The sequence below is a fragment of the Saimiri boliviensis genome, chromosome 8, assembly GCF_048565385.1.
Source record: "Saimiri boliviensis isolate mSaiBol1 chromosome 8, mSaiBol1.pri, whole genome shotgun sequence".
In the NCBI taxonomy this organism is placed as follows: Eukaryota; Metazoa; Chordata; class Mammalia; order Primates; family Cebidae; genus Saimiri; species Saimiri boliviensis.
Window position 1 is genome coordinate 92,744,019 of NC_133456.1, and position 17,085 is coordinate 92,761,103.

General features: G+C 42.1%; 1 protein-coding gene across 12 annotated transcripts in view; it reads right to left on the reverse strand.

Annotated features, from left to right (window-relative positions):
• CNTN4 (contactin 4) overlaps positions 1-17,085 on the reverse strand; it is a 979,069-nt gene that overhangs the window by 6,634 nt on the left and 955,350 nt on the right. For all 12 annotated transcript variants that reach the window (XM_074404876.1, XM_074404882.1, XM_074404881.1 and 9 more), the window contains 6 exons: positions 16,698-16,847; positions 14,707-14,777; positions 13,450-13,684; positions 11,279-11,391; positions 10,536-10,722; positions 9,994-10,106 (listed from right to left, as the gene is read on the reverse strand). In XM_074404876.1, coding sequence (XP_074260977.1) covers positions 9,994-10,106; positions 10,536-10,722; positions 11,279-11,391; positions 13,450-13,684; positions 14,707-14,777; positions 16,698-16,847 — 869 coding nt within the window. The remainder of the gene's footprint in view (positions 1-9,993; positions 10,107-10,535; positions 10,723-11,278; positions 11,392-13,449; positions 13,685-14,706; positions 14,778-16,697; positions 16,848-17,085) is intronic.

Sequence of the window (17,085 nt, forward strand, 5' to 3'; positions counted from 1 at the left end):
TTTACACCAAACATTTGATTGAGCTGATTGACTTGAAGGCTGTCCTTGCATTTGATATAATCTAGCATGGAAAATGGGAAAAAATGGATTTGCGGGAATAATGATAATAGCAGCAAATATTATTGACTACTTCCACTATTGAATGTCTGAACCCCGTATGTTCTAAATCAAGGGTGTCCAATCTTTTGGCTTTCCTGTGTCACATTGAAAGAAGAATTGTCTTGGGCCACACATCAAATACACTAATGATAATGATAGCTGATGAAGTTAAAAAAAAAATCACAAAAAAAGCTCATTGTGTTTTAAGAAAGTGTATGAATTTGTGTTGGGCCATGTTCAAAGCCATCCTGGGCCACATGCAGCCTGTGGGCCGTGGGTTGGACAAGCTTGTTCTAAATGCTTACATGGATTATCTCTTAAGGAAGGCAATGTTATTATTCTGATTTCAAAGATGAGAACCTGAGACCTGGAGTTGTTAAGCAATTGCCCCAGGTCCCATGACTAGTAAGTGATGGACCCTGCATTCAAACCTAGGCAATCTGGCTCCAGAGCCTGGATTTTCTTCTTTATTCTTTGAGACGGAGTTTCACTCTCATTGCCCAGGCTGGAGTGCGATGGCATGACCTCAGCTTACCACAACCTCCACTTCCTGGGTTCAAGCGATTCTCCTTAGACTCTCCTTAGACTCCTGAGTAGCTGGGATTACAGGTGTGCACCACCATCTTGGCTCATGTTGTATTTTTAGCAGAGATGGAATTTCACCATGTTGGTCAGAATGGTTTTGAACTGCTGACCTCAGGTGATCCGCCTGCCTCGGCCTCCCAAAGTGATTACGGGCATGAGCCACTGTGCCCGGCCACAGAGTCTGGATTTTTAACTAACACTAGCTTGGCTACCACCTGTAGGGCTCTGGACAAATTTCTTTACCTCTCTGGTCTCTGTCTTTGGGAATGCAAACCAAGGGAATTAGACAGTAAAACACTAGTGGCCCATGGGTTATAACCAGTCTGCATATATTATTTGGCCATCATACTGTTATATATATATATTTTTTGAGTTAGATTTGAATATTTAAAAACCAAGAAACCATACATTAAAAACTTGTTGGTTCTACTGAAAAACTGGAAGATATGGCCACACTGGTTGCTGTGCTATCAGTGCTTCTCCCTCCAAAATCCATGTTGAAATTTGCCACTTTAAAAGTGTTAAGATAGGCCTGGCGCGGTGGCTCAAGCCTGTAATCCCAGCACTTTGGGAGGCCGAGGCGGGTGGATCACAAGGTCGAGAGATCGAGACCATCCTGGTCAACATGGTGAAACCCCGTCTCTACTAAAAATACAAAAAATTAGCTGGGCATGGTGGCACGTGCCTGTAATCCCAGCTACTCAGGAGGCTGAGGCAGGAGAATTGCCTGAACCCAGGAGGTGGAGGTTGCAGTGAGCCGAGATCGTGCCATTGCACTCCAGCCTGGGTAACAAGAGCGAAACTCCGTCTCAAAAAAAAAAAAAAAAAAAAAAAGTGTTAAGACGTGAACATTTAAGAGATTATTAGGCCATGAGGTGATTAGGCTCCATCCTCACAGATAGAATTAGTACTGTTATAAAAGGGTGAGTCAGCTCTCTTCTCCCTCTGTTTCCCTCCTTCTTCCTCCCAGCACTGTGAGTCAATAAACTTGTGTTCATATTAATTGCCCAGTCTTAGGTATTCTGTTCCCGAGTAAGATTCTACAAAAGTGGGGTCCAGAGTAAAAAAGGCTAAGACAGCAGTCTGCATTCCTGTCTGGAAACAACTAGCTGGAGTTGAGAAGTCTCATTCTGTACAACCGTTGGTGATAGTCTCCAACACTTCCAATTTTGCTACATTGTCACATGCCTACCTTGGGACCTTTGCACCTCCGTTTTTGCGGTACTTGGGACATTCCCAGAGAGCTGCCAAGGCCCAGCTGAAATCTCACCACTTGAAAGTGGCTTTCCTTGGCATTTATATAAAAAAATAAATTTCTCCATGGCTTTCTCTATTCCCCTCACTCTGGCTTATTTTTCCCCTGTAGTACTTTGCTATCAATTACTATATTTATTTATTGCTGGCAGGCAGAAGAACCGAATGGTTAAATGTAGAAATTGGGATCCATACTGCTGTATTCAGATCCTGGGTCTTCAACATACCAGCTGTGGCAAAGGCAAGTCACTAAACTTTGTACCATAGCTGTTCATCTGTAAAACTATAGCTAACAACTGGACCTACTTCATGAGTTACTATAAAGTCAAGAAGAAGCAGGGCGTGGTGACTCACGCCTGTAATCCCAGCACTTTGGGAGGCCAAGGTGAATGGATCACCTGAGTTCAGGAGTTGAAGACCAGCCTGGACAATTTGGTGAAACCCTGTCTCTACTAAAAATACAAAAATTAGCCAGGGATGGTGGTGGATGCCTGTAGTCCCAGCTACTTGGGAGGCTGAGGCAGAAGAATTGCTTGAACACAGGAGGTAGAGGTTGCAGTGAGCCAAGATCACACCACTGCACTCCACCCTGGGCGACAGACGGACACTCTGTCTCAAAATTAAAAAAATAAAAATCAAATTAAAAAATAAAGTTAAGATGAATTGGAACACTGATTTGTATGTGTATTAGCGTATAGTTTCTGAATGTACTGAGTCAACATAACTCATTTATGTTATCTGCCTGGCTCTGTAGGTAGTTTAATTTGTGATACTCTCCTTTTAGCTCTAATGTCATAAGTAGCTTAAGGATTTGTGTTGACAAAATATTCAGGGCCTCAAACTTTCTAAAGTCAGCTTCTTATTTAGACTATCTACCTAAGCTTATATGTAAAGAATCCAGACAACTTAGCAGAGAAAGGAAAATAAACCCACACCCCAACACCTTTGGTATTTTGAAGAAAACTTAATTTGGAAAGGGTCAGTTTGAGAAAAACAATAGCCATAGTTAACGGGTCAAATTCTCTAGCAAAGGTCAACTCTTCCATTGTAATCAGATCCACTTTTTATTCGGCCTCTAATCCCATCCTAAAAGTGACACTAGGGAAAGTTTCCTGAGATGTCATAGGAAGTGAGATATCATGGGAGGACGAGGACACACACACACACATACACACGCGCACACACACATATACACACACGCGCACACACACACACGCGCACACACACACACATACACACGCGCGCACACACACACACACGCGCGCGCACACACACACACACTTGTTTGTTGGTACCTTCCTAATTCAGGTAATTGGTTTCAGGACCTCCCTAACATACCAAAATCTGTGGATCCTCAAGTCCTGGATATACAGTGGTATAGAATTTGTGGGTTACCTAAGTATATCCTCCTGTATACTTTAAATCAACTTTAGATTACTCATAATACCTAATATAATGTAAATGGTATGCAAATAGTTGTTATGCTCTATTGTTTTTTACAATCTGCATCATTTTCATTGTATTATTTTTTGTAGGCTTTTTCTGATTATTTTTGATCCACAGGTGGTTGAATCTGAGGATATAGAACCTGTGGATAATTACGTATCTCTAAACATTCACATGAATATGCAGCAATTCAAAATGCATAGCCAGTTACAGTGACCTTCCTTGGGGTCTAGCTGAGGGGGTGTAGGGTGTCTGGCTCCTACAATACCATCCCTCAAAAGAGCTGGGAGTGACTGAGCTGGATGGAAATTAAGATGAATTAGGAAAGTGTCCTCTCCTACCATCTGGTCTAACCCTGTTAGCCACTCTCTCCACTGCCAACACATGTGCTTTCTTTTCTTTTTTTCTTTTTTTTTGAGAGAGAGTCTCATGATCTCGGCTCACTGCAACCTCCGCCTCCCAGGTTCAAATGATTCTCCTGCCTCAACTGCCCAGTAGCTAGGCACACACTACCACGCTAATTTTTGTATTTTTCTAGTAGAGACGGAGTTTCACCATGTTGGCCAGGGTGATCTCGATCTCTCGACCTAGTGATCTGCCTGCCTCAGCCTCCCAAAATGCTGGGATTATAGGCGTGAGCCACCATGTCCGGCCCACATGTGGTTTCTGTAGCATTTCACACACTTGATAGGCATCCATCACTTCCGTCCCTTAGAGGTGCCACTAATATTTATCATAGATGGAGTCTAGATCTAGAAAATACAATGAACCAAAATAAAAAATCACACTTGAAAAAAAATGTCAATCCGTGGTTCAAATAGGTTGCATCAGCTGGTCTGCTGCACAGATCTGAAATGGTTCTGAGTTTCTAGTTTTAATTTGTTCCAATAGTTTATTTTAATCTTTTTTTTTTTTTTTTTTTTTTTTTTTTTTTTTGAGACAGAGTTTCGCTCCTGTCATCCAGGCTGGAGTTCAGTGTGGTGATCTCAGCTGACTGCAATCTTCGCCTTCTGGGTTCAAGCGATTCTCCTGCCTAAGCCTCCCAAGTAGCTGGGCTTACAGGCACCTGACACTATGCCTGGCTAATTTTTGAATTTTTAGTAGAGATGGGGTTTCACCATGTTGGCCAGGCTGGTTGTGAACTCCTGACCTCAGGTGAACCACCGGTCTCAGCCTCCCAAAGTGCTGGGATTACAGGCATGAGCCACTGCGCCTTCTTATATAAATAAAAGTCGTTTCTCTAAGTCCTACACCAAGACCAGCAGATCTTTGCTGTAAGGTGAGATGCCTTTGTGTTTTTCTTGACCTGCATTATTCTCATCACATATCCTGCTTGATTCCATTCTGCTCAAATGAATCTTCTAGATGTCTGCAAAAGTGTTTTGGAAAATAAATGTCAGAAGGACCTTCTTAGAAAGATGCTAACAAGGCAAGGCTCATGAGAGTTTCTGAGAGGGAGCATGAGTATAAAGTGACAACTAAATAATAATCATCACCCAATTTTCTTCTAAAAATGCTTATAATCTTCTAGACACAGTTCATGAAGCAAACATCAGCTTGCATATTGATCCCTGTCCCTGAGATAGCTGAAGGCACTCCAAGTCACTATACGCAATGGACTTCAGTTTTCTAATCTGTAAAGTGAGAGGTTTGCCTAGATAATCTCTAGAATTTCTTGCCCAGCTAACATTTGCCTGGTTGCCTGAAATAGCTCAGGTAGCTCCTGGCCCATTAGTTTTCTTTCAGCGGTAACTTGAAAAGAAGCTTCAAACCTAGTTAAAAGTTCACCCATGGAATGTATGTAATTCCCAGGGAGTCTTTAAACTTTCTACATTTTTATTGTGCTTTCTCTCCCTGTTCTAACAGGTGTACCTGAAAGGAAATTTTTTTTCTTTTTTTTTTTTTTTCACTCTCTCCCTTGTTTTGGTTAAATCAATTCTGCCCACATCATATCTGCTTTCTTCTCATGGTGGTTAATGTCAAAGTGATCAGGCAGCGTTAGCCTAAGTCAGAAATTAAAAGTTGTAAAGGTCTGTTCTCTCTCGTGCTCTCTCTCTCACACACACAGGCCAGGCCTAACCTCAAGTTATCTGCCCACCTTAGCCACTCAAAGTGCTGGGATTACAGGCATGAGCCAACGTGCCTGGTCTTTATTTATTCTTGCCTTCTTTTTTCTTCTTTTTAGTCTTCTCTTCTCTCATTCATCTTCTAGCCTATCCCACCCCATATCTCTTTTGTCATAGATAAAACTGATCAGATAAACTCTTTTACATTATTTCACACTAGGAGGTTAATCACTTAGGAGGTTAGGACATGAAGTCTCCATTCTAATACAACTATAGTGAATGTATCTTTGGCTGGAAAAATAATAGTGACAATTCAGGCACTGTCCTCTGGAAGCCCCCAGTCTGGGGATTCACAAGTTAGTTAAATACAATTACCCAAGAGTACGGAAAGTATTATACTGTAAAACATCTTGTGAGTAGACCAGGTGTGGTGGCTCATGCCTGTAATCCCAGCATTTTGGCAGGCCCAGGTGGGCTGATCACTTGAGGCCAGAAGTTCGGGACCAGCCTGGACAACATTGTGAAACCCCATCTCTACTAAAAATGCAAAAATTGGCTGGGCCTGGTGCCACATGACTGTAGTTCCAGTGACTCAGGACACTGAGGCAGGAGAATCACTTGAACCTGGGAGGCAGATGTTGTAGGGAACTGAGATGGCGCCATTGCCCTCCAACCTGGGCGACAGAAGGAGACTCTGTCTCAAAATAGTAACAATAAATCTTGTAAATGAAGGGATCTCTGTCTATCAGGGAAAGCCTGTAAGATAAGACTGAAAGCAGAGTGGCTGATTAAGGATATAGGGGATATGCAAATGGTCAGGGAAAAATGAAGACACTAGAAATTTCTCTTTTAATAAAAGAGTAAATGCAGTCCCAGAGAGTATAAGTGATTTATCTAAAGTCACACAGCCAACGGAGGACCCAAAACAGGGTTTCCTATCTCTTTTTTTTTTTTAATTTTAGACAGGTATAGCTCTGTCTCTTAGGTTGGAATGCAGGGGCATCATCATGACACACTGCAGCCTTGATCTCCTGGGCTCAATTGATGCCCCACCCCCAGCTCAGCCTCCATGGCTGGGACCACAGGTGTGCACTACCATGCTCAGACTCCTATCTGTTTCTGCTACATATTATACGACCTTCCAAGAAGGGTTTAGTTTTAGAAAAAGACCAAGTGACAGTTCTGTAGGTGAGTTCGTAGGGAATGTTTACTAGTGGAATAAAGTCACTGTGCCATGTGGATGAAGAAAAATAGCCCATGACAGGTAGGGTCTTCCAGGTGCTTCTCCAGTCACATTATTCAAGGCTTTGCCACCTTCTATGTCAAATGCCAATTCCAGCTCTGGTTTTGCTTACTACTTTCTAATGATCCTAGGTTCTTTTTTTGTTTGATAAATTATTTTATTTCTTCTTGATGATTTAGAGGGACTATCTTCAAACCAGCACAAATATTTCATACATAATACCTGGCTGTTTTCTAGGTAATCTGTTGCATACTAAACTACCTCACGTCTTTCAGCAAGAAATACATTAAATTTGAACAGTAAAGACATTACATAATGAATTTGGATGCAATTAAAATTTGCTTTAAATAGTTCTTTGGAGGAGAGGACACCATATTTCTACTCAACGAAGAGAAACATTTTTACACTCCAGAGGTCTTTTATTTTTTTAACACCTATGATGCCATGAATTCATAGGGAATAGGTTCTAGCAGATCAGGCTCCTTCGCATTGGTTCTCACACAGTGTGCTTCTCTGGGTGGAGCAGGCTGGCGCTTCAGTTGAACCCAGGTACCTTTCTCTTTGGCTTTTTTCTTTTTCTGATCGTTTTCCTTCACGCATTTCAGGAAGCTATCTCGGCTCTTAGAGTGCTTAACGTGGTCAGTACGGACATTAATTATCTTGGCAAGAATCCTGCCCTTGTTTGTTTACCACAATGCCAACAGCATGCTGGGTTACACCATAGACTCTTCCAGTTCTGCCACGGTAACACTTGTGGGGCCTTCCTTTTTGAACAGTACCCATTCCCTTGATGTCTACAATATCACCTTATAGATTCTCATACATGTGGCCAAAGGAATAACTCCATGTTTTCTAAAAGGCCTTGAGAACATATATCGGGTGGCTCTCCTCTTTCCCTTGGTGTTCGTCATTTTGGCAAATTACTGGAAGATGGTGGTTCCAATACCAGGTTCTTTCACTAGTGCCTGACAGCACTACCTATGTACTACTCTCAATATCTCTGTACAAAAATGTTGCAGGCCAGCAGCCTGCAGGCTTAATTCAGACTGCATAGCAATTTTATGTGGTCTGCCTTCCACTGCCTCAAGTGTTGTTTAAAAGCAAAACAAAACAAATTTAGAAGAGTGGCCAACAATTTAAAATTGGAAGAAGATTTTACATAACAATCCATTTTTTGCTGCCATCTTTTGAAACATTGGCATATCTAGGGCATTGTGCCCACTTTTTCACAAGGCAACAGAGGCTGAAAGTTAGTAGCAGCTGGTATGCTTTGACAGCAGCACTGTCGTTAGCTGGCGTTCCCACCCAGCATCCTTCTGCCATTTATATTATCTAGCAGACGTGATTTTGCCATACTTTCATTTATTTTGGGGTAGATAAAAGACCATTTCACAAGATTCCTGAAAATGTTGACTTCCAAGCTCTTCTGCCTGAAAAAATTTCAAAATCCTAGGTTTGGTTTTATAATCTTCCATTTTATTTATTTATTTTTATTTAGAGACAGGGTCTGACTACATTGCCCAGGCTGGACTCAAACTCCTGGGCTCAAATAATTCACCTGCCTCAGCCTCCCAAGTAGCTGATACTATAGGCACATGCCACCACTCCCAGATGTATACTCTTTCTTATGTAATAAGAATGGTGGAACTTGCAAAACTGCAATAACCATTTTTCTTTTTAAGAATTAATACAAAACCACTGGAGATCAAGAACATCGTCAGCATTACCCAATGATTTTTCTCAAAAGCTTTTGAAAAGTTGTTTACTCATAACATTCTAGGACTGAATGGGAACAAAATGCCATATAAATTAAACGCCCATATTAAATTTCCCTTTGTAACCTCTCTTTAGGTGGTGATGCAGGTAATGCTTGATTATTTCCAGTGATGGGGAACCCTCTGAGGGTCCGTTTTTTACAAGATTTGATTATTGGAAGGCAAAACAGAGCCACAATTTATCCCCATGTCGCTTTCACCCAATGGCCATAGTTTTGTCCCTTGGAAACGAGGAAAAATTCTACATGTCATCCCTTATAATAGCCCTTCAAATATGTGAAGTCGTTATCATGCTTCTGAGGCTTTTGTACCCAGCGGCATATCCTCAGTTCATTCATTCTTCAGATGTTTTGAGTCAGCCTCCTGGCCACAGTCTTCTCAATGCAGTCTTCTCAGTGCATGCTCTCAATGCAATCCTCTCTCAGTGCAGTCAGTCTTCTCAATGCAGTCTTCTGTCAATGCAGTCACAGCCTGCTCAATGCAGTCAGTCTTCACAATGCATGCTCTGGTTTACGTGCGTCTGGTTTATATCAGTTCCTTCCCTCTCTGCACATGCATGCTGCTCCTCACACCAGGAGTTAGAATCCATTTTCCCTGCCTTTGAATCTGAGCTGGCCTCACAGTAGCTAGTTTCTTCCTTAGCTTTTAAAAGGGCTTGTTTCTGTTTCTTCCTCTCGAAGCTGGAAACTATGTAAGAAGTCTGACTACCCTCAGGTCACCATACTGTGAGGAAGTCCCTCTCCGTGGGGAGAGGTCTCACGGAGAACGTGATCACTGGCTAGCCTCAGCTTTCCCACCTATCCCATCTGAGATGCCAGAAGTGTGTGAAGACGTGTCTTACTTGTTCCAGTCCTAAAGTATGCCCATTTTGACCCTATCCACATTGCAAAGTCATAAAAAATGATACTTTGTTGCTGTTTTAGCCCCTAGCTTTGGGTTGGTTTTTTAGGTAGCAATAGGCAGCTGGAAACCTTGCCAAGATATTGATAACCCTTTTTAATTGTGGCAACAAAGCTACAGACATGTTCTTTACATGTTCTCATTAAAGACGGGCCAACATTTATGGGATCAGATAAACATTTTCTCCAATTCTTGCTGCTTTTTTTTTTTCTTTATATAACTCTTCCTGACTACAGAAACATATGAACAAAAATGATTAATCATTGGTAATACTGGGAGGTTACTATGTTGAGTAAAAAAAATTCAACTGAGACAAGAACAAAACAAAGCTGACAACAGAAATGTTTAAAAGGTACTTCTTCAGGGTATCTTTGGAGACCAAAACACAGGGTCTTTATCCATTTCTGATTAATGCTGCCTGAGCCTCATGTTAAGGTGATTAAATCCTGACCAGTTGCCATAGACTATTTACACAACTCAGATCAAGCCATGTTGGAGGCGGCGATTCCTAGAGGGAAGGAGAGCATCACGAGAGAAACTGACAACGTGGACAACTGTGTGATTCACGGAGGAGACTGTCCCCGCACGCAGGATTAAGTGCCTTTGCAAAGAAGAAATTACCTACTTTGTATCCTTTTACTTCCGACTCATTATCCAGGGCCTTCACTTGATCCCAATTCAGGATAATTTTGGAGTCCGATGAATTCCATATGATGTTTCCGGGGGGTTGACTTGGTGCTATAAAAAAAATTAAGATATACGAAGTCACAGATTATTAAGTCTCAATGGATTCTGAGGAATATCTCCTTACTAGAATTCTAGAGTGGAGGCAATTTAATGGGCTATTGCACTAATACGTGTCTTCAAGGTCACTAAAATCTGATGAGATACAGCATTGCAAATGGAAAAAGATTCACTTGGTCGCCTAACATTTATAGCTAAAAGAAGTAGCCCTTCCCAGTGAGGAGAAAAACATTTATCTTTCCGTCCTCTAGAGCAATGAATTTTGCATGGCATTCCAAAATGTTCAGTTAAAATGCTGAAGGAAATTTGAATCCACGTGCTACCAATTAGTATGCAAATGATCACTGGGCGGTGGGGAGAGGGAATAAACTTGGGATATGTGTGATGAACCCCCAAAATATTTCTGAGCAAGTCTGTTCTTACGTGGCTTTCTGGTTGTCACATTGACTGTTGCACTAGAGGGGCCTGTCCCAGCGGAATTATATGCCTTGACAGCTAGGTGATACAGCGCACTGCCTTTTAAGTTCGTGATTTTTGTGGACGTCTGATTTCCAACTGTTCGTATTTTTCTAGCATTTTCTTCTTTGTCTTCATGTCTCCAATATTTAACCTAAGAAATAAACAAAAAGACCTTGGAAACCATACTCGATAGGGATATTTCCAATGTCATCAGGTAATTTTGTACGCAGATTCTTATGATGGAGTTAGTTTTCTATACCACGTCACGGGCAGAGCTTTCAGGACAAAGGACTTTGTATATCCTGAGAAATTATCCACACAGTAAGAAGGTTTCCTCTTTTGTCCTTAGCTTCGTAGTGAGATAGTACATCGATATAACCCTTGTTCATTATTTTCTTTTTACCCATGTTTGTTTTGAGTCCAAGCGATGCTGGGCATATCAGAAGTCACAGCTCATTTTGCCAACCATCTCATAAATGATTAGATTTTCATATACTTCGAAAAATATCTCTAGAGTATAACACAGAAAAAGGGTAGTCTTACAGCTGAGTATTCAATGCTTCCATTAGTGTTCAGCTGAAAACCAGGCCTAAAACCAATGCCCTTAAATGCAAATGTGGGTCTTTTCCCATAAGAATGTGATTTGGAGGACTCACCCAGGGATGAAGTCCTCTTTCAGACTGAAGGCATATCTCTCTCTTGCTTACCTCATAACCTTGTATTCGTCCTCTATTCTTCTCCAGTGGGGAGGCCCAGAAAACTTCAATATCTGTGGCAGAAAGACTTCTGGCAAAGATACTGGCTGGTGGTTTGGTGGGTTCTGTAGATGCATATGGAAGTAGTTATTACTCTATCAGCTATATTAGGATGGGTTTGTAGATACTGGCATTATAAGGTAAAACAATTCATGGTTATCGAATTGTCCTTAATGATTGTAAGCCAAAGTCATTTACAGAGGAGCAGTGATTAATAGCCGGAGTTGGTGGTCGTGAATATTCGTCCAGTATTTGGGTTCTGAATTTAGGTGTGGGTAGAAGAGAACTACTTAAGTTTAAGTACCAAGTTTTCACAGCTAGCAATTCCTTTCACACAGATCATTCTTAATTAGCATCTCACAAATGTTATTGCTTACAACATGGCTAAACTGCTTTTCTTTTCTTACTTGAGATAGGGTCTCACTCTGTCACCCAGGCTGGAATGTAGTGGCACAATCACGGCTCACTGCAGCCTGACCTCCTGGACTCAAGCCATCCTCCCACCTCAACCTCCCAAGTAGCTGGGACCGCACACACAAGTGCCACCATGCCCAGCTAATTTTTTTTTTTTTTTGGTAGAGACTGGTATCTTGCTATGTTGCCCAGGTGGGCCGCCTCAAACCCCTGAGCTCATGCTATCCTCCCATATCCCTCTCCCAAAGTGCTGGGATTACAGGCATAAGCCACTGTGCTTGGCCACTAAATTTTTCTTTAAGGAAGTCTATTGGAAGAAAAATGTTAACACACACAAATGGTACACAGCTATGACAGAAATCTGGCAAAAATAACTGAAATTGGGAAACAGTCAGGCTAGACTCTCCTTTGCAGCCAAAGAAGCTGAGGCCCAGAAAGTATAGTGATTTATCCAAGATCATACACATTGCAGTGTGGACCTGAAGTGTTACTCAGCTCTCCTGAATCTTGGTAAAGTCAGCTGACTGTCCTTTTCCCCTTTTCCTCTCATTTTCATAATCCAGAGACATGAACTATTATCTAAGAGAAGTTGAAGCCTATGCAAAGGCCGAAGCTTGTTTGAATAATTTTAAATCCTTTGGCAATGTTTGGAACATAAAATACGCAGGGAAAGGCACCAGGAGCTGAGACAGAAAGTCAGCAGCTAGATCATGGAGGGCTACTGAATCTAAGGGGATGATGTCTCTAATCAGGAAGAAGTTATTGCATCTTCACTGACTCTAAATCAGTGATTCACCTTTCAGATGTTTTCACATGGTCTCATTCTCAGCATCATCTTTAAAACAACATAGACAAACTCCAGTGGTAATGAAAACTGTGTGAGAGGCATCCTGAGAGCAACGATAACATGGAAGTGGTAATAATGTGTGGGAAATGTTAAACATAATGAAGGTATGGATGATAATGAGTACAGTCACACTGTTTCATGACTTACTCTTTTCTTTAATAAGTGAGAATAAATTATAAGCACAATATGCTTTATGAAAATACCAGTGGTAAGGAAATGTAAATTATATATTGATATTCACTTAAAGGCAAAAATAAAATTCTTTTGAAAGTAATGTAACATGTAGATAGATACAAAGATCTTATATAGTACCAGCAGTTCTGGTCCTTAGCAATGGAATCGATAATGGATAGCTATGTGTTTTCATATACAGAGCAGCTGCTATCTTTTCAAGAGATTCATGGTGGACAATGAACCAAATTTTTTATATTATCTTCTTCTCAAATCACGTATGCCTTCAATATATATGTACCGTGCTAAATTGATTGTACATCCTAAAATCCACATTTTAGAACTGAAGAAATATGGCTAGGTGCGGTGGCTCATACTTGTAATCCCAGCACTTTGAGAGGCTGAGGCAGGCGGATCACCTGAGGTCAGGAGTTCGAGACCAGCCTGACCAACATGGAGAAACCTCATCTCTACTAAAAATACAAAATTAGCCAGGCATGGTGGCACATGCCTGTAATCGTAGCTACTCAGGTGGCTGAGGCAGGAGGATCGCTTGAACCCGGGAGGTGGAGGTTGCAGTGAGATCATGCCATTGCACACCAGTCTGGGCAACAAAAGCGAAATTCATCTAAAAAAAAAAAAGAATTGAAGAAATATTAACAAGCAATGATTTAGGCAGCATAAGCCATACCTTCTTCTGCAGAATACACCACTGTGGTGGGACTGAAAGGGCCTTCTCCTTTGTTGTTGAAGACACCTACTTTAACCTCAAAGGGAGAGAAGGGGCGCACACTCTCATTCCTGAACACGTATCTGGAGGCGTCAGCGGAGGCCAGCACTGTCAGCATCCAGATCATTTTACCGTAGGGCCGGAAGGCTACCACATAACCAAAGCCTCGGCCATTCTGTAATTCCTCAGGGACTGTCTGGGAAAGAAGGGAAGTGGTCTTCAGAAATCATAGTAGTCTGAGTCAAATGCAAAAATCGTTTTTGTTTCCCCTGTAACGTTCTTGTCTACATCCTTCTCGACCCATCTTATTTGAGGTTTTCTTAAAAGTCTTTTAAATTTAGGGCTTGTAGTCAGTCAGTCTATCTTAAGCAGTTACAAAGTACTGGGCAGGGTTGAAAACGTAATGAAGATCTGCAGTCCAGAGTTTGCTCTTTGATGGGGCAGACCCAGTTCCGACATGGTTGGAAATGATTGTAAAAAAATGGACATTGTTCTCCTGAAAAACAACATTTCCAACACGTATCCTTTAATACTAATCTCCCTCCATTGCCAAATAGACAAAAGATCTCACTGATCTTTTGATCTTGGCTGAAGATCCTCTCTCTAAGAGGGAAGAGTTCAGCTGGAGGGATGAGTGATTTCTTTCACTGCTGTGCTCTGGGTAAATAAAAGATTTTAATTTCTGGAGCTGTTGTTTAGAATCTTTCAAAAACACAAAACCTTTCTAAAGCTCCCACCTCTTCTTTCAAAGCCAATTTTTAATAACTTGGTGACTAACTTTCCTCCAGGTTGTTTTAAAAACTACCTCCTAAAAGAGGGTCCCTTCTAGAAGCAAAGCCAATTGCCAGGAAATTGTGCTGGTGCACCGAATCTATTGCTGGCAGACGTTTTAAATCAATTGGCCATGCAGCAATTCAGGAAGAAAAGAAAAACTGGTTTTCTCTGAAACAGCCTTCTTTCTTTCTTTATTTAACTTGTGTTGTCTTCCCTTCATGATTGTTTTTACTGTGATGGATCGAATTAAAACTTGCCTCAACGATGGATGGGCAAGTGGTGTCTTTCCTGCTAGCCATTAGCTACGTGAGAGGGAGAGCCTGCACTCATGAATTTTCACCGTTAAAAACAGAGGAGGAAACTTTCACGCTATGTCTAACAGGGAGGAAAATAATAAAATAGCTTCGACACATCTATGTTCCTTTTATTCTGTGATTCATTTACCTCCCAGGTTATAACCAGTTCAGATTTGCTGCCTCCGCCACCACTGACGTTTGCTGGTGTGACTTCAGGGACTGCACAGGAGACAAGAAAACAGTTATGTCAGGCAGCAAAGACGAATGAGGGTCAGGAAGGTTGCCTGGCAGAGGTGACTTGCTTTCATGAGTACTCTGAGGCAGACCCCTTTGTCTTTGGAGATCAACAATGGCATCTCAAGCAGCCCAAGGCGTCAGCTCCAGGAAGTGAAATGTACCAAGGAGACTGCTATTAATTACCTGTTTCCCATTCAGCAAGGCACACATGTTATCTGACATTTCTGCTTAATTGTTCAGCGGCATTCCTAGAGGCTGAGGGGTTCTGGAAAGGGGGAAAGGATTGAGGCCTTGTCCCAATATTTGGTTCAGTGTTTATTAGCCATGTGGTGATACACAAAGGAAAAACAGTACAAACTGCCCAGGCAGAGCCTATATTCTGGTTGGAGGGTGAGACTGCCTGCACCACAGTTAGAGCAAGGTCAACAACAAGAGAAAGGTACAGTCGGCATGGAGAAGCACGGGGGCATTCCAGATCCGCGGCCTGCCCAGAGCTGGGGTGGGCAAACAGCTTCTTGGAGGAAGACAGTTTTGATCTGGGTGTTGAAGGAAGTGGCAGATAGAGGTTGACCCCTGGCTCACTGGCTTACCCTCTTTAATCTCCAGTTTTCTTTATAAAATAGAGGAAATTACGTGAGCTTCCACTTCAGGATTGTTGAGGGGAATTAATTCAATTGCGATTTTCAAAGGGGAACAGAAAGCAGGGGACCACGTCTATTGTCGTCACCATGTGACTGAAACGTTCTGGGCCACGTTTAAAAATGTCTCACTGGGGTATGTGGCTGGCGACTGGGTACATCTCCTTGGTTAAAACCAATCAAATAGATCTAGATGAGTTTGTTTTTCTGAGAGTAGGGTCAGAATTCCCATTTGTGCAGGGGCCTTGCTATTCCTTCAACACAGTGGCCTCTCCACAGCTGGGAACTCTACACGTAGGCCTCCTGCTTTACATGAGATAAGTAAAAGTACGGCTGGCCCTGGCCAGATGCAGTGGCTCACGCCTGTAATCCCAGCACTTCTGGAGGCCGAGGTGGGTGAATCACCTGAGGTCAGGAGTTCTAGACCACCCTGGCCAACATGGTGAAACTCAGTCTCTACTAAAAATGCAAAGTAGCTGGGTATGGTGGTATGTGCCTGTAGTCCCAGCTACTTGGGAGGCTGGGGCAGGAGAACTACTTGAACCCGGGAGGCGGAAGCTGCAGTGAGCCAAGATTGTGCCACTGCACTCCAGCCTGGCCACAGAGCGAGACTCTGTCTCAAAAAAAAAAAAAAAAAAAAAAAAAAAAAGTATGGCTGACCCTGATGAACTTGTAACTTGTTCTTCTCTCCCTACGCTCCTTCAAGCTGTATATGCAAAGGGCCATACTGAATTGCTGAGTGGTCTTGTTTGAATTAGCAGGATGTTTTGGAACTTAGTTTTTGGGAATGATTTATACCCTAAGAAAATCTCAGTGAACATTTCGGAAGAAATTATTTTTTATTTTTATTCTTAGCCAGGCTACCTCATGGTGGCTGTGCCCAGAGCAGCCAGAAATTATTCTTTGCCATTAGTTACTTACGTGAGATAATTTTATTTGAAATGCGGGGCATTTTGTTGAAATTCTGCTAGAATCTTGGTGACAAAAGAACCAATGAAGAAAGGGCTGGCTTTTGAGAGGACTAAGCACAGTGTGTCTCTTGCTGTACAGGTGGATCTAATGAAGAAACTTAACTCTTGATTGAAACCCATTGCATGTGCAACTGGGCTTCTCCTGGCCTGATTTCTATCATTATCATCATTTAAGGGGAAGGGTATGCTAACACAGAGCCGCATGAGCACTGAAGCGCAGCAAGAATTAAAAGCCTTTCCCTAAGGAACAGCAGCTGGCAGAACAGATGATCTGAATCTCGGGTGCTACTCACGGGCTTCTTCTGTCCTCCGTTTCTCTGAGGGCCGGCTGGGCTCCCCAATCCCAATCACATTGGCTGCAACTGTGCGGAATTCATATTCAACCCAAGGGTTCAAACCCACCACGGTCGCTGTGAATGTCTTCCCATCAATGAGTTCTGGGACTGAAAGACAACAAAAGGTGGGGGCTGTTTCAAAGGGTCTCAGAAAACAAATGCGGAGATTACATTAGGAAGGAAGACAGGAACATTCACCCATCCTCATTGTTACTGCATTCAGGGAAGTGTCAGTATTCTGATATTAGCCGCACCAACAGCTGTTTCAGTGAGGTAATCTCAGAACTATCTCTGTATGTTAAACTAACACACTCTAATCAGTTACCTGCAGATGACATCGTAAAAG